Source organism: Enhydra lutris, unplaced genomic scaffold (assembly GCF_002288905.1).
Source record: "Enhydra lutris kenyoni isolate GAN:26980312 unplaced genomic scaffold, ASM228890v2 scaffoldscaffold9, whole genome shotgun sequence".
NCBI lineage: Eukaryota > Metazoa > Chordata > Mammalia > Carnivora > Mustelidae > Enhydra > Enhydra lutris.
Window position 1 is genome coordinate 73,730,392 of NW_019154093.1, and position 21,272 is coordinate 73,751,663.

The following is a 21,272-nucleotide window of genomic DNA, read 5'->3' on the forward strand; positions in this document are numbered from 1 at the left end:
AATTGGCCAGTTGCCCCAAGAAAACACATGATCTTTAGCGACACTCAAGTTACCTTTTTCATATCCTGAAGTGATAACATTTTGAGGAGAGCTATGTGGCGAAGTGAGCTGCTTTAGTCTAGGATTTCACATATTGTGATCTCGAAGTTCAGGATGACTTTTTCTGTATCTTCTAGGGCAGAGTCCTCAGATAATCTGATTGGTTTTACTCATCATTTGGAGCTTGGACACACAGAATGTCGGCCCTTTGTCAGCCTATGACTGAGTGGTTTCTGTGTCAGGTGTTTACCCCGATCTAGTCACAAAGAGAGGCATGACTCAGTTATGTGGGGGATTGCCTACTGAGGAGGCTAAGGAGGGGTTTCTGCAGGGGTTATGGGCAGGCAAATATTCTGAAGTTATGTTTAATATATCAGTTAAGGTGTTTTTTGTTTTCTTTTTAAGATTTTGTTTATTAGGGAGCGAGAGAGAAAGAGAAAGAGCCAGAGCACTAGCTGGGGGAGGGGCAGAGGGAGAAGCAGACTCCTGGCTAACCACAGAGCCCACACAGAGCTTGATCCCAGGAACCCAAGATCATGACCTGAGCTGAAGTAAAATGCTTAACCGACTGAGCCACCCAGGCACCCCTGTATCAGTTAAGTTTTATCAAAAACTTCTTATATGTGCTTTAAGTCTTTTTGGCTGTTGGTATGTGATTGCTTCCCAGAAAACTCTTTTTTGGGGGCACCTGGGTGGCTCAGCCTGTAAAGCTGTTGATTTTGGCTCAGGTCCTAATATCAGGGTTGTGAGATCCAGTCCCAGATCCGACTCCATGCTGGGCTAGGAGGCTGCTTGAGATTCTCTCTTCCTCTTTCCTGCTCCTCCACTCTCCCTCTCCAAAGGAAAAACATCTTTTTCACAGTAGAGACCCATTATCTCTGTCCTAATCACAACGTACTGCTTTTACCTTTAATATATTTATTCATTTATTCATTCACTGAACAAGTATTTGAGTACTATGTTTCGTGCACTCTTTTAGGTGTTGGGATATGGGATGTTCAGGACAGATTTGTAGCAGTTTATTTCACTGAACTGGATGGTGGGTGCAAGGGAGCTGGGGCAGGGTTTGAGAGGTTTAGAGGGGAATAAGGACAATAGAGCTTGTGAGTGATTTCGACTGTCAGGTGTAGTTGTGGGGTGAGAGTTGAAGACCTCTGCCAGGAAGGGGTGTGGCGATGAATAAAGATAGCAGAGGAATGGAAATCTTCCGTTTCTGTTAACTGCCCACATTGAAAATTCCATTCATGGCAGCTGGCATTTACAAAATGTGATTAGGCAACTACGGAATCTCATAGAAACTCAAGCCGTTCATCCCACAGTTATTATGTGCCTACTCTGTCCTAGATATGGGGGGGTAGTAGAAACAAAAAGAAGGCATTGTTTTGTGCTTTCGAGGAGTGTGCTTTTTTGAGTTTAGGACTAATGGAGTCATGAACAGGTACAAACCCAAGTAATTACAGTAATTTGACCAAGTATTAGTGTCGTGGTGTTTGACACTAGCTAAAGGGCCAGGTTGAGCCTTGTCAGGGTGCCTTTGAGGAAGAAGTACACAGATGTGGAAGGGTTTTCAGGTCATACTAGAAAGAGTTTAATTATCATTTTAATAAAAATCAAGAAAACCAATTAGTTTATGAAAAGCAAGATTAGGATCTGGAAAGATAGTCAAATAATTTTTTTTAGAGTAGCCAGACCTGGCTAGAGATAAAAAGAGGCTGGGAAGGACAGTTTAGGACTTAGTTTTGGAAGTTAATCTCTAGGACTTCTGCAGAAAGGTAAAGACTGTGTCAGCCATCAGGAGTGATATCTCCCTTAAGAGGGAATGGAGATGGTTTTGGCAAGGAGTTGGAAGTTTGAGTTGAATAAGGTTTCAGGGATGTTCGTAAGTAGAGGCTTGGCACGCTTAAGAGGGACAGTGGCCTAGGTAAAGTGATTATTTTGATATTTTAGGCTATAGATACTTGCTGATTTCACAGATAGATCTAACTGCAACATGTGACCACACATTCCTTAACTTATTTGTATTTGTGTCCTGCAGTTCCAGGCACATACAAGAGACGTGTTTGGTTAAAAAAAAAAAAAAAAAAAAAAAAAAATTTTTTTTTTTAAAAAAAAAAAAAAAAAAAAAAAAATTTTTTTTTTTTTTTTTTTTAATTTGCTCCATAATGTTTTTCCCATTTGTAATTCTGCTAATGGGTAGGCTGTGGAGAGACCAAGAAGAGTGCCTTGGTCTAGCACTGGCTAGAGTGTTATCTAAAAATAGTGCCATATTGAGACTTAGCTATGCAGACCTCCAGAAAGAGGGCTATGTCCTAGTTATAATATGTACTTTTAGAAATTTCAGGATTTCTCCACAGAAACAAAGGAGTATTTAAAAGGAAAGATGTTTCAGTTGTTCCTGGAATAACCACGAGTACTCATTCAGTGGTACAGAACCCTTTGAGGAACATTCAAGGAAAAGCTGTAAGGAGTACAGATGGGTGAGAATGTGGGAGAGGAGGTAAAGGTAGTTAGGAGTATCTAAGGGCTGAAAATATATTTAAGGAAGAGACTGTTTTTGTTCCTCCTGGTGGGGTAGAGAAAATGATTAATGGTTTGACATAGTTTGCTGTGGCATTTACGGTCTAAATTGCTGTTTTAGCGTGTGAATCCAGACTTCATCTAGGGTTTATTATTGTGAACTAGCTGATAAGTAGTTATATCATTTCTGCTGGGAATTTGAACCAACCTCAGTATCTATAAAGAGGTTTTATTAAGTTAAACTTTTGGGGACTTAACATTACTGAGTGGTATTCCAGTGAAATCCGCATTCACGAATAATAGCTAGGTAACATTTATTGAATATTTACTACAGTGGGTACTGTTCTAAGTATCTCCTATTGACCCTTGTTTTACAGATAAGTAAGTTCATTGTGCCTGAAGGCAGGGAGGGTAAAAGCATAATGTAGTTTCTTGGACTGGCTTTAAGTTTTCTTTTAATCAAAGCGAAAAAGGCAAAAAGAGAAGATACCAGGTGACACAATGTTTCTGAGTATCAGCCATCTTTTTGTGTTAATTTCTATGTATCTTATTTATTAAAGATTTATTTGAGAGAGAGAGGAGAGAACAAGAGCTGGGATGTGGGGCGCAGGAGAGGGATAAGCAGACTCCCCACTGAACAGGGAACCCCATGCTGGGCTCCGTCCTGGGACTGCAGGATCATGACCTGAGCAGAAGGCAGATGCTTAACCGACTGAGCCACCCAGGCATGCCTGGCATCAGTTTTTAAAATCAGTGTTACAGGACCCCTGGGTGGTTCAGTTGGTAAGCTTCTGCTTTTGGCTCGGGTCAGGATTCCTGAGTTCTGAGATCAAGTCCTGTATCGGGCTCCCAGCTCAGTGGGGAGTCTGCTTCTCCCTCTGCCCCTCTCCCTGGTCGTGCACACGCTCACTCTCTCTCTCTCCTGCAAAAATGGATAAGTAAAATCTTTTTAAAAAATAACATCAGTGTGTATGTAAGTTGAATGTGTTTACTCATGATGATTTACTTATATTAGCAGTTCACTGGCCTATAAAAATTTTGCAAAGACATTATAACCATCTCTTGTTTTTCATACCTGTAATGTAGTATATATTGCAGGAAGAAGTAGGGAGAACACATGATGGTGTCTGCTGTCCAGTAGCTCCTTAAAAATAAAATTTAAGACATTTTTAGGTAAATACAATGATTTTACAATAGCCTATTATGTACTGGTGAATTATTTTTCATCAGACCTTGTTGGTGATCATACTTACCTGCACACATACTTCTTACTCATTCTATTTGATTTTTTTTTAAAGATTTTATTTATTTATTTGACAGAGGGAGAGAGAGAGCAAGCAAGCAAGCATAAGCAGGGGGAATGGCAGAGGGAGAGGAAGAAGCAGGCTCCCGGTTGATCAAGGAACCTGACATGGTGCCCCACCCCAGGGTTCTGGGATTATGACCTGAGCAGGAAGCAGACACTTAACCAGCTGAGCCACCCAGGTGCCCCTATTTGATTGTTAATAAGATTTTTCTATGGGTGCCTAGGTGGCTCAGTTATAAAGTGTCTGCCTTCAGCTCAGGTCATGATCCCAGGGTCCTGGGATTAAGCCCCACATCAGGCTCCCTGCTCAGTGGGAAGCCTGCTTCTCCCTCTCCCACTCCCCCTGCTTGTGTTCCTTCTTTTGCTGTCTCTCTCTCTGTCAAATAAATAAATAAAATCTTCAAAAAAAAAAAAAAAAAAGATTTTCTAAATTAATTCTACCCTTTCATCCTCTGCAGATTATCTGCCCTCTTTTATTGAGAAGACCATCTAACTTGGCTATTTCTCCCCCTTTTCTCTCAAAAATCTCTATAGTTTCCTCCTTTATCCTTTCTTCCTCTTTATGTAAGATGTCATTTAGATATATATTGTTTTAAGGATGAGTCTTCTAAGTCGAACTGATTCCATTCCCTCCTGTTGTTGGGACCTTTCAGACCTTTTCCTCTGTAAATCCTGTCCCCTGCCCATTTCCTTCCCTCCTGCCTGAAGTCATCATCAGTTCCTGCCTCTCCAAGCCATAGGTTGTATCTTTGCAGTTCCTTTGAATTCCAGTTCCATTCTTTGTTTCCATAATATTACTACCCTGGTAGATTGAAGATGGACAAATGAATTTCTCCTTAAATTTGTGATGAATTTTGAAAGAAGATAGGTTAAAAGATGTAAAAAAAAAAAAAAAAATTAAGAAGTTCCAAACATCACAGAGGGAGATGAGATGTGAGAAGCAGTTTAAAACCTAAGAGCAAGATGTTATTAGAGAGGGAACTTATTACCGAAGTTTTGGAGCACAGAGGATTGAAGTAAAAATGAAGAGTTCAGGGGTACCTGGGTGGCTCAGTGGGTTAATAAGCCTATGCCTTTGGCTCTGGTCATGGTCCCAGGGTCCTGGGGTCAAGCCCCGCATCACCCCCACCCCTGCTCAGCAGGGAGCCTGCTTCCCTCCCCCCACTCTGCTTGCATCTCTGCCTACTTGTGATCTCTGTCAAATTAAGAAAAAAAAATCTTTAAAAAACGAAGCATTCAGACCTAATAATAAAGGGTTATAGAAAATGTTAGAGATTATTAGTGCCATTTGGAAATGATTAGAAGAGGGGCTTTGAGCTGGAAGTTTCAAAAAATTAGAGCAGTAACGTACAGTAGGTGCAGTGTCAGGCTCAGCCATGTGAAGAATAGAAAGGATTAATTTGAGAAATGCATAAGAAGAGAGATTTCTTTTTTTTTTTTTTTTTTTTTTAAGAAGAGAGATTTCATTACAGCTTGATGTAAGGCGAGAAGAGTGAGTGGGTTCCAGATGATTCTTAGATTTCGTACTTGGAAGAAAGGTAAGATGGTAGCACTTCTTGATGATCTGGAAGCTGCATGGGTCAAAGACTTGGTATAAAGCAGTTTCTTTTTTTTTTTTCCCCCTCCAATTCATTCTTTATTTCTATAAAATGCCCTGGAATCCCAATAAGATAAATCTTATATTTAGTTTTGTATTCAGTAAGAGGTGCCTTTAAGAGGTGAAACTGAAAAAAAAAAAAAAAAAAAAAGAGGTGAAACTGGATGCCTAGTAAAACCTTGGGTGGATATATGTAGTTTGATAGAAGATAAAGAGAAGGACAAAGGGACATCAGGGAACCTTGAAAAAACTTGAGAGAGGCAGGGCAACATACTTCTTTAAAATCAGCACCTTCATAGGATAAACTTAATGAAATGGGTAGAAATTGATTCTTTTTTAATTTTTTTAAAGGTTTTATTTATTTATTTGACAGACAGAGATCACAAGTAGGCAGAGAGGTAGGCAGAGAGAGAGGAAGGGAAGCAGGCTCCCCACTGAGCAGAGAGCCTGATTCGGGGCTCTATCCCAGGACCCTGGGATCATGACCTGAGCCGAAGGTGGCAGAGGCTTTAACCCACTGAGCCACCCAGGCGCCCCTAGAAATTGATTCTGAGAGTAATAGACTCATTGATTATTTCATTCAGTCCAACATAAATGGTAGAAATCCTGTTTTCAATATGTAAAAGAATGTGAACATTAGTTCATTGACCTCTGCTTCTCGTAGTAAATTTAGTAACTGGTGCTAACATGGGATCATCTAGGAATTTTGTGTCTTAAACTAGTATTTCAAATATAGCGGGTATGCTTTTGTATTCTCTTCAGAATTGAATCTTTTTTTTTTTTTTGTAGGTATGCATGGCAGAAAGCACTTTTTTAAAAAGATTTATTAGAGAGTGAGTAGGCATGCAGGCAGGAAAGCAGAAGTGGGGAAGAGAGAATCCTCAAGAAGATTCCTTACTGAGCACAGAGCCCAATAGGACACAGGGCTCAGTCCCAGGAACCTGAGATATGACCTGAGCCGAAATCGAGAGTTGGCTACTCAACTGACTGAGTTCCCCAGTCACCTCTGGAGAAAGCACTTCTTTCTAGCAATATCATTAAAAAGTTCTTTGTGTTAGTTAACATAAATAATTAGTGCTACCCCTATTTATTATTAGAGGAGAAGAGCAGAGATAAAGTAAAATAAATACTTCCTTTTTGAGTCTGTAAAAATGTAGATGCCTGGAATTTTAAAATTATTTGAATTTTATTTTAACTAACAGTTTGGGTTGGTAGCGTTGAGAAATATTTAGTAAAGGATCATGCTTATTAAGCTTTAGTAATATATCTGTTCAACAATACTTTCTTGTCTAGCCAATTTATGTCATGCCCAGTTCTAGGCCCTGGGAATACAAGGAAGAATAAACCATTATGGGGTTTATATTTTAGTGAGATAGAAAATGAACAGATTGTAATGTGAAGAAGTGATAAATGCTTTGAAAAAATATAACCTAGAGTGGGGAGAGAGAGTATGATGGGGTGGGGACTATTTAGATTAGTCAGGGAAGGCTCTTTTGAGGGAAGAAGAAAGTCTTAAAAAAGTTACTCCAGGGGGGGCTGGTGGGGTAGGAAAAGAATAAATGAAACAAGATGGGATTGGGAGGGAGACAAACCAAAAGAGACTTTTAATGTCATAAACAGGGTTGCCAGGGGGAGGGGTGTAGGGAGAGGGAGAGGGTGGTGGGGTTGTGGACATTGGGGAGGCCATGTGCTATGGTGAGTGCTGTGAAGTGTGTAAACCTGGCAATTCACAGACCTGTACCCCTGGGGCTAATAATACATTATATGTTTATAAAAAATAAAATAATTAAAAAAAAATTGAAACCTCTATTTAAAAAAAAAAAAAAAGTTACTCCAGGCAGAGGGAATAGTAAATGGCAAAGAGCATGAATTAGGATCTAGCTCACTGAGAACCAGTTTGGTATGTTGGAAGAAAGGCAAGAAAACTGGTCTGACAGGAGCAGAGAGAATGAAGTTGAGAATGATAGGAATTGAGGGTGAAGTGATACTCAGGGGCCAGAGCACGTTTGACCTTATTGCCTATGGGTTTTATTTTGAGTGTACAGTTGAGATACAACATGGAGTTAGAGGTGCCAACACCTCCACACCCCACATACTGAAAAATTTTTGTAAAACATTTTGACTCCCCAAAATTTAATAACCTGCTGTTGATTGGAAGTCCTACCATAATATAGTCAGTTAGCATATATTTTGTTTGTTATATGTATCATATATTGCGTTCTTACAATAAAGTAAGCTAGAGAAAAGAAACTTATGAAGAAAATATTACAATACTGTACTGTGTTTATTGAAAAAGAAAAAGAAAAGAAAAAGTCGTGTTAAGTGGACCTGTGTAGTCCAAACCTGGGGGCAGAGTTGTGACATGATTTTTTTTTTTTTTTTTAAAACAAAGTTCAGTGCAGCTACTGAGTGGAAAACTAGCTATAGGAAAGGCAAGGTCTCAAGTGGTGGACCATTTAGGAAGCTTTAACAGTGATCTAGGCTTGTGGTTTCCAGTGTATTCATGATGGTCCATGTGGTACAAGAAAAAACTGTTACAGGTGTATTTATACTTTTTTTTTATTTTTATTTTTTTAATTAAGCTGGGGGAGTTGGGAGGGCCTGGTGGTGGGTATTAAGGAGGGCACGTATTACAAGGAGCACTGGGTGTGGTGCATAAACAATGAATCTTGGCACACTGAAAAAATAAAATAAAAATCTGTAACACGGATTCTTAACCAAAAATAAATAAATAAATAAAATGTATATGCAGTATTGAGGAAGAAAAATTAGGCTTCATTAATATTTGATACACATATTGGTACTGGTGCCACATTCCATTTGTGTATTAGTTACATGTGACCTACCATTTTTGGCTTGAGCAACTGGGTGAGTGCTGGTATTTACTGAGGTGAGAAAACAGGGAGGAACAGTTCATGTTTGGGGGTAAGCATAGGGGAACAGTAGCTCAATTTGGGGAATTTTAAGTTTGAGATGCCTCTTAGAAATCTAATGAGATTTATCAGGTAGGTGGTTTAGATGTATGACTCTGGAGCCAAGGTGAGAGATAATAAATTTGGAAATCATTAGCGTCGAGGCAGTATACAACAACTTTGAGCCAAACTGTGTGAATACAAATTTCAGCAGTGCCACTTACTGACTTTAATTGTGGACAAGTTAACTTGTCATCTCTCTGCTTCATTTACCTCACCTATAAAATGGAAATAAGTGTTTGCCTCACCAGGTTATTGTGAGGATTAAATGAATTAGTAAAAGCAGAGTGCTTAGAACAGCATCTGGCATGCAGTACACACTAGATACTATTATTATCAGTTTATGAATGGTGTTTAAGACCAGGAGATTAGATGAGATGAGCTAGGAATGAATGTAGGTAGAGAAAAGGGCCCAGTGAAGGAGTGCTCAAATAGTAGAACCTTTAAGATTCAGAGACAGGAGGGAGGAGACCGAGGGGTAGGGTAGGGGTACTGACCAGGAAGTTGTGGGGTCTTGGAAGCCTGCCTACTGAAGGAAACATTTCAAGGGAAGAAGTCCTCATTGGACAAATTCTGCTCAAGAGGTTGAGTAAGATGAGGACCTGGAATTGATCAATGGGCTTGTTAAAATGGAATTTGTTGGTGACCATGAGAAGTGGTTTCAGTGAGAGTGGTGGATAAGAATATCTGATTGGAGTGGGTTAAGGAGAGAATTGGAGGTACAGAATTGGAGAACATGAGTATAGACAACTCAGAGGAGTTTTCTGCAAAGAGAAGGAGAGAAAAATAGAGTGGTAGAGGAATATGTGTGGAGTCAAGGAAAGGTTGGAGTCGGGGTGTGTGTTGATTTAAAATGCAAGATAATGCAGCAAGCAAGCTTCTGTACTGATGAGAGTTCCCCAGTGGGAAGAGAAAACTTCACATATGAGTGACTTGGGATAGTTACAGTAGCCAAGACCTTGAGTAGGTAAAATCTGGTAGTTTAAGGCACAACTGGAGGGATTAGTCTTAGAGACTGGCAGGGACTCTTCATCCATTGTTGAAGGTAGAGAATATTATTGGGGGGGGGCTATAGATAGATTGGTGGATTTGGTTTTTGAGTGCTTTAATTTTTCTAAAAAAGAGAGACAGGGTCATCAGGTGAGAGTCAGAAGTGAGAAGGAGTTTGTAAAGTTTGAGAGAGGGAGAGGAAGTTGTGTGAAATAGTCATCTTTGAAGATGGAAAGTGAATTGACTGGGGAAATGCAGGTGAAATGTCAAGGAGTTCCAAGGGCTGACCTGACAGTTGGTGATCATTAAAGTGATTCCAGTTGACAGACTAGGAAATGTGGTCTTGAGAGCTTATGCAGTGAAAAAGCAGTGGGGACAGTGCTTTCTCTGCTTCTATTTTGAACTCTTGCCACATGACTGAGAGGATTGCTCTTGGAACATTCCTCAGATCCATGGATATTGACAGAGAAATTAATTAAAGTGAATAGGCAAAAAATGAGTGATTTCACTTTTGCCTATGTTCAGTTTCTATATCATGATATTTCACATAGAAAATGAGTTCCTAGAGGTGTTCATATTGCCATATCTCCTTGAGCATGCCTACTTTACACAAAATCAAGTAGGTTCTGGGCTACTTTTAGTGAATTATATTTGGCTGCTAAATTATGTTAAAGTAAAAAACTCTAATAGGGAAAGCTTAGTAATTTTTCTTGTTAGAAAGCCTCACTTAAAGTTTTCCCTAGGACCTGTGGTTTCCATTCGTCTAGGATTATCACTCATGTTGATATCATACTTTGTGTTTGATTACAAGTGAGTTCAAAGTCTGGTTTTCTTTTCTTTCAGGTGCCGGAGAATCTGGTAAAAGTACCATCGTGAAACAGATGAAGTAAGTTGGAACATGGCATTTTATAAAACCACATTTCCTCATAATGCATGAAAGTCCATAGTATCTTTTTTTTTAGGTCCATGGTAATGATTTGTGGTTTTCTTTTTAAAGAATCATTCATGAGGATGGCTATTCAGAGGAAGAATGTAAACAATATAAAGTAGTTGTCTACAGCAATACTATACAGTCCATCATTGCAATCATAAGAGCTATGGGACGGCTAAAGATTGATTTTGGGGAAGCTGCCAGAGCAGTAAGTGTTTCTCATTTCTTCTTCACTTACTTTCTTTTAGTAGATGGATTAAGCAAAATATGTTTCATCTTTTAGGGAAATGAATTTAAATAACAAGATAAGATATAGCCAAGTACTTTGTGCTCATTCGAAAAGTATTAGCCATCTGCTTTAGGAGATACTCAGTTACCACCACAAAGAGGAGTCAAGGAAATGGGATTGTGTGGATATCCTGTAGGTTTCTGTGACAGCCATTTTTTATTCACTCTATTATAGCACAGTATTATTTAATAGTAGTAGATGCTAGTAAATTGAAATAATCTAAAAGAGATAGCTCTGCTTTCTGCGGTGTAAAGATAAAAGGCACATTTCAGTCTCCTAAAATATACTTGAAAAGGACATGAACACTGGGGAGCCTGGGTGGCTCAGTGGGTTAAGCCTCTGCCTTCAGTCATGATCTCAGGGTCCTGGAATCGAGCCCCGCATCGGGCTCTCTGCTCAGTAGGGAGTCTGCTTCCTCCTCTCTCTCTGCCTGCCTCTCTGGCTACTTGTGATCTCGCCTGTCAAATAAATAAACAAAATCTTAAAAAAAAAAAAAAAGAAAAGAAAAGAAAAAAGAAAAGGACATGAACACTAAGTCAAAATTTTAAGGACAATTTTTAGGTATTCAAAAATACCATATCCCTGTACTACATTGGACAGTAACCTATGCAGTTGGATTCTATCATGTCCTAGGATAATTCCTGTATATGTCAGATATTGAAAAGTTGTGTTGATTAATTATAATACTTAGTATGCCATGAAGTTCTTGTTTATAAATTAGGATGTTTGATGCAGCAGGGGAGGGCCAAAATGAAGGCAAGAGATCTATTATATCTCCAGTTGTACTCCTAAGAGAAGGCTGGGAATGTATAGAACAATTTCCTAGAACTAAGGGAGTCATCAGCTGTGTTCAGGATGCTGTTCTTAGGTGCTGTGGACAATAAAAGGAAGTGACTTGGGGAGGCTGCCTGGGAAGGCAGAGCCCATGTGTCTGTGAGGTAGCTTAGGAACTCATAGATGCTTTCAATTTATCAATTAACAAGCTATTATTAATGCAGATTAATATTCAGTAGACAAGTGGGGAAATTGTTGCTGGGAAAAATCATAAAAGAGTGGTTATAATTGGATGGTATTCGACTAGGAATCCTAGAAGTGAAATAAGGGAAGAGAGGAGGTGGGGTGATGTAAAATGTGAAATTGTAAAATGTAAATGTAAAATGATTGGGAGAGAAGAGCAGCAGAAGAGGGGACAAGGAAATGTGTGAAGCATGACTTTTATGTTTTTGTAAAAAAAAAAAAAGTGCTGCATCACAATTAGAAACTTTATTTTTCTAAGCCTCTGAGAAGGAGAAATAGGATAGGGAATCTAAGAATAAGCAGTGCATTTCTGTCTTACATCTTTCCATCATTTCTCTACCTTCTGCTTTTGTTTCCTTCTTTTTCTTTCTTCCCTCTGCTCCCCGCCCCCACCAAGCTCTCTCCAGTGTTCTTATTTTCCTCCCTTTCCTCATGCCTCCCTGTCACCTAACTCTACGTCTCTGTTGTGTTCACCCGATCCAGTAAGTGGTCCATGCTACTACATTTAGTCCCTTCCCTCTCTTTGTTGGCTTTTTCTTCATCTCAGTTATTTATGCCTTCTTTCCATTTCTTCTTTTTTTATTTCTGTCTGTCCTCTTTTATATCTCTTGATCATCCCTCCTTTCTTTTCTTTCCATTGTCAAATTTGTTGTTATTTAATGTTTGGGTCCTCACACTACTTTATCACCAATACAGTTGACATTTTCTGTCCTTGTCCAGTTGTGCTGCTGTAACAAAATACCACAGATTTAGTAGATCATAAACAACAGACATTTATTGTGTCCACTTCTTGGGGTTGGAAGTCTGAGGTCAGAGTGCTAGCATGGTCAGGTGAGGGCCCTGTTCAATTGTAGGCTTCTCACTGTGTCCTCACATGGCAGAAAGAGAAGGGAGCTCTCAGGACTCCCTTTTTAAGAGCACTACCCCTTCCCTTCCCTTTTACCTTTCCTTTTTCTTTTCATTCTTTGGGACCTGGGTTTATTTTTAAACTACCTGACAAGTAAGGGTGGGTAGAATAAAGCAGAATTATCAGAGTTTGTATAGCCCTTTTCTGTCCTCTTTATAGCTCAGTGGCAGTATCGTAGCCAATGAGGTTTATCCGAGGCGCGATTATTGCTAATTGAAAACTTTTCTCATGTTTTAGATTTAAAAACTAGCCACTTAGAGAGCTTTTTGACTCATGAGTTTTGATCAAATCTCTTTGTAACTTTCTTTTCCTCTTACTGTCTTCCCCCTCCCCTTATTTACAGGACTTTAATTCCTTGGGGAATCTAGAAACTGAATTTTTCCCTGAGGGATTTATTTCCCTCACTAGGCTTCCAGGCTTCTTAAATAACTCAGTCTCCTCTTCTTCCTGTTCCTCTGTCTGAACTGAAGAGGGGAGAAGAGAATGTTTTTTCCTTAAACTCGATTAATATTTTACTCCCTCTGACGTGTTTAGATTTTACCTCTTATAGGCTAGTTTTTTCATTTCTCTTTTTATTGTAGGCTTCCTTTAACAGAATGGGAATGTGTTACATATGCCTATCAGAAAAACCTATCAGTTTTTCTGTCAAAAAATCATGAGTAAGGGCGCGTGGGTGGCTCAGTCAGTTAAACATCTGCCTTTGGCTCGGGTCGTGATCCCAGGGTTCTGGAATTGCCCCATGTTAGGCTTCCTGCTCTGCGGGGAGCCTGCTTCTCCCTCTTCCTCTGCCTGCCCCCTCTTCTGTGTCCAATAAATAAATAAAATCTTAAAAAAAAAATCATGAGTAAGCAGGATAGGGATCTGTAGGCCATTCAGAAGAGAAGTTTTTAAGAGATGGTGGTATGTGGTAGGGGGACTGAAATCATTCCCCAGCTCAGCTCCGCACTTCTAAGTACAGTGGAGTGAGTAGGGGGAACGACTTCATTGTGCTTCTCTCGGACTGCCCTGCCTGGAAAGGTCTCTGTAATACTTCTCTTCAAATAATGAAACATACAATGTGCTTGTGTTTGGAGAGACTCTTGTCAAGTCTTTAAGAAGTGGAGAATCAGGGCGCCTGGGTGGCTCAGTGGGTTAAAGCCTCTGCCTTCAGCTCAGGTCATGATCCCGGAGTCCTGGGATCGAGCCCCATATCGGGCTATCTGCTCGGCAGGGAGCCTGCTTCCCTTCCTCTCTCTCTGCCTGCCTCTCTGCCTACTTGTGATCTTTCTCTCTGTCAAATAAATAAATAAAATCTTTAAAAAAAAAAAAAAGTGGAGAACCATTTGTCTCTCTTTCTTAACTGCTTTCTTCAGGATGATGCCCGGCAGTTATTTGTTTTGGCTGGCAGTGCTGAAGAAGGCGTCATGACTCCAGAACTAGCAGGAGTGATTAAACGGTTGTGGCGAGACGGTGGGGTGCAAGCTTGCTTCAGCAGGTCCAGGGAGTATCAGCTCAATGATTCTGCTTCATAGTAAGTAATTTTTCCATAACAGGAAATAATTGGGTTGCCCTAAGAAAGTTTAGGGTCTGTCCTTAACAAAACATTTAAGTAACAGATGCTCTTCGAACTCTATAGCATCCCTTGTAAAGATGGTTTCAGTTTAGGGTTATATGGCCCTTGATCAATTTGTATGACTTGGAGTAAAATGTTGCCTCTTGGAATGTAAATGGGAGAATTGGCACCATGAAAAGTAGCTTTGTGGTTATTATTTATAATAAGTGAGTGAAAGAGGAGAGAAATCTTTTGGAGCTGGATCCTGGATCTCCTCCAGTGCTGTTCCCTCTACATAAGAACTTTGCATTAATTTCCAGCTCGTAAGGGAAATAAGAATTGTGATATCCTTTTTTATGCACTGAGCTCTGTGGCTGGGCTGCACTGTGGATATCTTTGGTACCAGTCACCACTAACAGATCTTTTGCCAGATCACAATAGTAGACTTTGTACAGAAAGAGAATGTTCAGTCTTGGAAGGAAGTCAAAGCATCTCTTTGTCAAGGAAATTCTCTTAAGTGTTACATAGTTTGAGAGAATTTGTAATTAATACTTGAGCAAAGCTATTACATGCTGTCCTATTTTGCTGCTTTTACAACATGTTTATTTATAAAGACCTATATTCAGAATGTACTTTTTAATGTGCCTTTTGGGGACTCGGTAAGTCCCTGTATCTATATCTGTACTAATTGGGGTCACTTTTAGGCGTTAAGGTATTTTCAACAATATTCTATATCCTACTCCTTCATTATTGTTTAAGTTGTAATAGGAAGGAGTTAATTTATATTTGAAAAACTTAGTTATTCTTGAATGAAAAATTAACTTGAGAAACATTTCAGTATTCTTGCCCACATTTTAAAATATTTTTTAGTTGCCTATGTTGGTAGTTTCATTTACTCTCCCAATAATCATGAAAGGTGTATTGTTACTTTTTTTCATACATTCATTAAGCTCTGAATCCTGTAACTATACCAGAGAACATGTGATTTATATGTTTTTTCCATAATGTTTGATCGAGGCTTGACTCATTCCTTAACATTAATGGTGGTACTTAGTTTTGTAGAAGCTTGTTAATGATTGCACTTATAGTAGTGCAACCTGTTCTTCAGTTTTTTGACCAAAAAATCTTTAGGAGTCCTGAAGTTACCAAAAATTAGTTGAGCTTTAAAAAAAAATTAACTTAGCTTTGAAGCAGTCTTTTTTTTTTTTTTTTTAATTTATTTATTTGACAGACAGAGATCACAAGCAGGCAGAGAGACAGGCAGAGAGAGAGGAGGAAGCAGGCTCCCCGCCGAGCAGAGAGCCCGATGCGGGGCTCGATCCCAGGACCCTGAGATCATGACCTGAGCCGAAGGCAGCGGCTTAACCCACTGAGCCACCCAGGCGCCCCTGAAGCAGTCTTTTAATTCTTTCACTGAATAAATTAAATTTCTTTGGAAGTGTTTACAATTTGTTTTTTACTTAGATTTAAAAAAAACCACAACTTAGGGCGCCTGGATGGCTCAGTGGGTTAAGCGTCTGCCTTCGGCTCGGGTCATGATCTCAGGTCCTGGGATCAAGCCCCGAATTGGGCTCTCTGCTTAGCAGGGAGCCTGCTTCCCCCTCTCACTCTGCTGTCCTCTCTGCCTACTTAGGATCTCTGTTTGTCAAATAAATAAATAAAATCTTTTTAAAAATAAATAAATACCAATGCACAACTTTTCTGTTTTATGAATGAAAACAGGAAATATTCATTCCTAATGAACATAGTTCTTAATTTTAATTTTAGTAATTCAGACAACATTGTCAAATGTCCTTTTAAATGTCTGAGGGCTTTTGGTTTGGTTTTTGTGCTCTGCAATACACAGTTGATTCAGTATTTAGCATTAAGTTTCAGGAATCTTCTTTTTTTCTCCCAAGATTTTTTTTTTTCCCCAAGATTTTTTATTTTTAAGTAATCTTTACATCCTGCATGGGGCTTGAATTCACAACCTGGAGATGGAGAGTCACATGCTCTACTGACTAAGCCAGCCAGGCACCCCAGAAATCTTTTTATAATAATAACATTTCCATATTTTTTTGCTTTTAATTGGCCATCACAGCTTAATTTTGGTAGAATTAAAACCACTTTTGTGTAGCATATATAGAACCTACTTTAATTGTCCTATGTTAGGTTCATATTTTTCCTCATTATCATTTCTGTGATACTGAAGCTCTGATTTTGTTCTGCCACTTTAGTGACAGGTTCAGAATCCACTTTTGGCAAGGAACTAGTTTAGTCTGTTGATTTGCTGTATATATGGTTGACTTCACCAGATAGTAACAAATATGTGTTTTATTCAGTTACCTAAATGATTTGGATAGAATATCCCAAACCAACTACATTCCAACTCAGCAAGATGTCCTACGGACAAGAGTAAAGACCACAGGGATTGTGGAAACGCATTTCACCTTCAAAGACCTGTACTTCAAGTAAGTCATTAGCCTTTTTGCTAGATGTGTGAAAGACAAATATCTTTCCTTTAGTTCGTATCTCTTAATCAAGGTAAAATTTCTCTAGGCAATATTCTTTGGTTTAAAAACCTACCTTCATATTCATTAGTCAGTATTTGAATGTTTTAACTGAATGGGGGCCCAAGCCTTTCTTCTTTGTCCAAAATAGCATCGAATACTTTTGTCCATTTGGAGGAATTTAAATTCAAAATTAAATTGTAAATATCAATAGTTATCAATTTATTTTATTTTTAATTTTATTCTTTTCAGCTGCTTTTTTGTTGGAATCATCAAAACAGGTATTGAATGTTTGTTGTTTAGAAGGGTAACAACAATACTAGGGATAGATACTTAGTGATATTGCTTTGTTCTGCCATTTTGATATTAAAATAGAAATGCTTTACTTACCAGTGTGTCGATCCTTCCTGAAGCACATTTAGGTTTAATGGAATGGAGCTAATATTGTCATGGCTCTTGGACTGATTCGTGCACAGTATCATGTACAGCTAAGTTCTTACTATAGTATAGAATGGAAAATTGATACAGCGATAGAGGCATTTGGGGGAAGTATGAGATATAACAAGTGGTTGTTTTAGAGAGAGAAAATTCTGGTACAAAATACAAAGGACTTTCTTATTAGCATAGGTCATTCTAATATAGACTTCAGCTTGTCTCTGCATTAATGGTCTTTTGTAAATATTAGAACTGTCTTTTTGTTTCCTGCTTTCTGCTTTTGTGACCTTTGAGATTAGGAGTAAACTTTCCCCTTCAATATATGATGTTTGTTCCAGCTGCCTCCTTATGTTCATATGTGGTCTGTTTCACTCAGCACTGTTGCATGCAAATGTAACTTCTAGCTGAGAGCTTCTCTGTGTTCTTCTCTCTGAAAATAGTTGCTTCACAGGATTTGTGAAATCCACACAAAGTTTAGATATTTCTAGATACCACTAGAGGTCTTGAAATCTTAGTAAACCAAAATAGGTCAGAAACATGGTGCAGAAAAATAGCAGTTCAGCTGAATATTTGTAGAATAGAAGAGCTGCTTATCTTTAGCACTGATGAATTTATTTAACTAGAGTAGCAAAGGCCATATGGATTTATCACCCTTGCACCATAAGAATGAGATGTCTTTTTGTGTACCGTAAGATTAGTAATCCATTTATAATTAAATGTGGTGAGCTTTATTTCGTGTGGGAAGCATTCTTACTGATGTTCTCATGGATTGATCTTTAGTTGGGTAAATCCTACTGGTCTTCTTATGTCAGGATCAACAGCCAGATGTAGTTAAAGTGCTGCACCGGCTTTATTGTGGGTATGTAGATACCTTGTTATGAAGTACTATCACTTCTTCCTTTTCCTCTTCTCTCTAGGCAGAACCACTATCCATTCATTCAAACATTTATTGAGCATCTACTATATGCAAGGCATTGTGTAATTGCTTACTTGCCTCTCGGTTATGAGGTAATGTTTATAAAATGTTGATCTGTTAGTGAATTATATTGTCAATGTTAAATGTGCTAAAAGTCCACCTCGGGGATGTCACAGTATTCTACCAGTTTTATGGACTTTGTAACAAAGAAAACGGAGGGGTGAACTGAAATTATTGGTGTACCAGCGTGTCTGTCTCCCGTTGAAAGACTTCTGTAGTGATATATATGATGTTTGCTTTCCTAAAACATATAATAGGACCCTGTATTAAAGCCAGCTTTTGACTGCATCATTCCAGGTGTCATGACCAAAGGCTGAAAAAAACCCTGCTAGATCAACCAAAAGAAAAGGCTGGGTCATAAAGAGATAAAATGTTCTCTTTCAAGCATACATTGAGAAATTACTCAGTTATGTCTTATTTCACTCAGTCTCCAGGGAAAAATTCTTTGGAAATAGACCTTGAGTCACTTTAGATCTGACATACTAAACCGCTTGGCAAATTTTACCTTTTTAAAATTTTGTCCTTGTCGCGTCTATCTTCAGTATCTACTCATTTGTATGCATGCCTCCACAGATGCTGGTACCCGCCAAGAGACAAAGCACTGCACGTGTTCCTCTTAACTGTAGGCAGGAGATGAGGACTGTTGACAGAAGTACAGCATTTGAGGCAGGATATCCAGGGAGCCCCCCAGACAGGAGTGGTGGACTAAAACTAATCTGGATTGGAACATAAAGTTTGTGAACAGCTGAGGCTTTGTTGTTATGAATTAGGTTCAAGTAAGACATAGAGTTGGAAAATACTGATTATGTTTTGTTTTTAGATAATTGGGTTCTTAGAGTCCTACCCTGAAATACAATTTACTTTTCCCCCATAATTAATCTCTAAAATATTTTTTCCCTAAAGTAAGGAAAACATATCTCAACCATACTTTAATTAAAAAAAAAAAAAGTTAAAAAGTAAGGAAAACAAACTTTTTGGAAGCACAATGCAAGTTGGAGATTTGTATTTTTTCATAGTTCTCTTTAACTAAAGAGGTAAAGCATTTGGAGGGGTAGAGTGGTGTTATGGCTAAGAGCCTGGGTGCTGGAGTTAGAGTGCTTGGGTTCAGAGCCCCAGTCCCCCTTTGTTAGTAGTGTGCCTTTAGGTACCTAACATACCTGTGCCTCAGTTTCTTCATCTGTGTCCTGGAGATAATAGTACTTATAGGAGTGTTGTGAGGGTCAGTCAAATGAGTTCGTGTACTTTCGGTGTTTAGGATCATGTCTGGCATCATGGTAAACAATAAATATTAGTTAGTATTCTTGTTATTACCTTAAGTTGTATTATTCAGCTCTTGTTTTTCCTGTCTTCCCCCCCGCCCTTTGATCCATTTCAGTGCTTATTCTGCTGACTTTTGGCACACCTGATATAAGCTTTGATAGAGAGAAGGTGCAACTAGTTATTTAAAATGAGAATTTTAATTATTCCTAGATTTTATTTTTACATGTTGTTTTCTTTTACTTTTAACCACAGAGTATTAGATTGACTATATTGTATCTGCTTCTTGTTTGTCTTTTATATTGTAAATGGGGTTTTGAATATGCAATAGTGGGAGGTTCCCTAACCATTTCAGTTTAGGGAGAGGTGTTAATTTGTGACCTTGCTGAGTTTGTTCATTCTTTCCCTTTACTCAGGATGTTTGATGTAGGTGGCCAAAGATCAGAACGAAAAAAGTGGATTCACTGTTTTGAGGGAGTGACAGCAATTATCTTCTGTGTGGCCCTCAGTGATTATGACCTTGTTCTGGCTGAGGATGAGGAGATGGTATGTTGGATCTTCTGGTAAAAAGCCTGGTTCATGTAGCCGGGGGAAGATTTTGTGTATCCATTTGTGTATCCATTTGCTCATTGAACCAAATCTTGATTTCTTATTTTTTTCCCCTGTGAGTTAGATTTTTAAAATATTGATCCATGCCCTACTAATTCTTAAGAGATAGGACAACGTATTGACTATGTATGCGGGCAGGGTTAGGTTCTCTTGTTAGCCAGTCGTCTTCCCAGCTCTCAGCCTCTAAGAATTAGGAAAATAAGGACCAACTTAGCTTTTGTGGTATCTGTCTAGCTTATTACCATCCGTGCCATTCAGTGCTTCTAAAACTTGTTGGTCTGTTTTTTTTTTTTTTTTTTTTTTTTATTAACAGTTCATTCACTTTTACTTTTTGCTATTGACACCCCTTTTTTCCCCCCTCAGAACCGAATGCATGAAAGCATGAAACTGTTTGACAGCATTTGTAACAACAAATGGTTTACAGACACTTCAATCATTCTCTTCCTCAACAAGAAAGACCTTTTTGAGGAAAAAATAAAGAGGAGTCCATTAACTATCTGTTATCCAGAATACACGGGTAAGGGATCATGAACGACTTTGTTGGAGGTATACATCCTAGATGAACACTGTAGTGACATTCCTACACCTCCCTTTTATTTTGAACAATGCATGTATATCCTTATGGAGAGTGTTCACTGGTAGTGGTATTAACGTTAAGCATGTGATTAAGGCCCCTTAAGTCCAAAGTGCTATTCCATAAATCGAGTTTACTGTGTTTATTTTGTATTTCTGTCCTCCTCATTTTTTGAGGAAAAGAGAGAAAGATCAAGATCAAAATTTGGTCTATGTATGTTCAAAAAAGTGCAAGGATAAGATGCAGTCATTGCAGTTAAGACACAAGTTGTAGAGAGAGGGAAACAAAGAATTTCATTATTGTCGGAAATGTTCACTAGCAGAAGAAGGGGTTACTGCTGTGGGTTCTGTGTCCTCTTTTTTCTAGAGGAAATGACACTCGTAGTGAGATCATGAGAGGACGAATTAGAAACCACCAGGCAAACAGGATTAAAAGCATTTTAGGAAGAAGGAATAGCATATATGAAAATACAGAGGTAAAAAAAAAACAATAACGTGAGGGGTGCATGGGTTGCTCAGTTAGTTGAATGTCCGACTCTTGATTTCAGCTCAGTTCTTGATCTCAGGGTCACAAGTTTAGGCCCCTCATTGTTTTTAAAAATGAAATTGTTAAAAAAAAACTACATGATATGTTTGGAACCTAGAAGGGATTTGGTATTACCAGAGCTTAATGTGGTAGGAAGGAGTCGGTGGTGTAATGGGCGGGGATGCTCATGGAGAGCCTTGTATCTGATGGTGAGATAGTGGGGAGCTATTGAAGGATTTTGATTGGGGTACATGAGGTAGTGGAAACTGGGCTTTAGAAAGATATGCAATAAATGGCAATAAAGATAGATA

At 38.7% G+C, this 21,272-nt stretch overlaps 1 protein-coding gene across 1 annotated transcript in view; it reads left to right on the forward strand.

Moving 5' to 3' along the window:
- Window positions 1-21,272, forward strand: part of LOC111143343 (G protein subunit alpha i3) — a 37,639-nt gene that overhangs the window by 9,935 nt on the left and 6,432 nt on the right. The window contains exons 2-7 of the mRNA XM_022497021.1: window positions 10,265-10,307; window positions 10,419-10,560; window positions 13,918-14,075; window positions 16,418-16,546; window positions 19,670-19,799; window positions 20,226-20,379. Of these exons, the coding sequence (XP_022352729.1) occupies window positions 10,265-10,307; window positions 10,419-10,560; window positions 13,918-14,075; window positions 16,418-16,546; window positions 19,670-19,799; window positions 20,226-20,379 (756 nt within the window). The remainder of the gene's footprint in view (window positions 1-10,264; window positions 10,308-10,418; window positions 10,561-13,917; window positions 14,076-16,417; window positions 16,547-19,669; window positions 19,800-20,225; window positions 20,380-21,272) is intronic.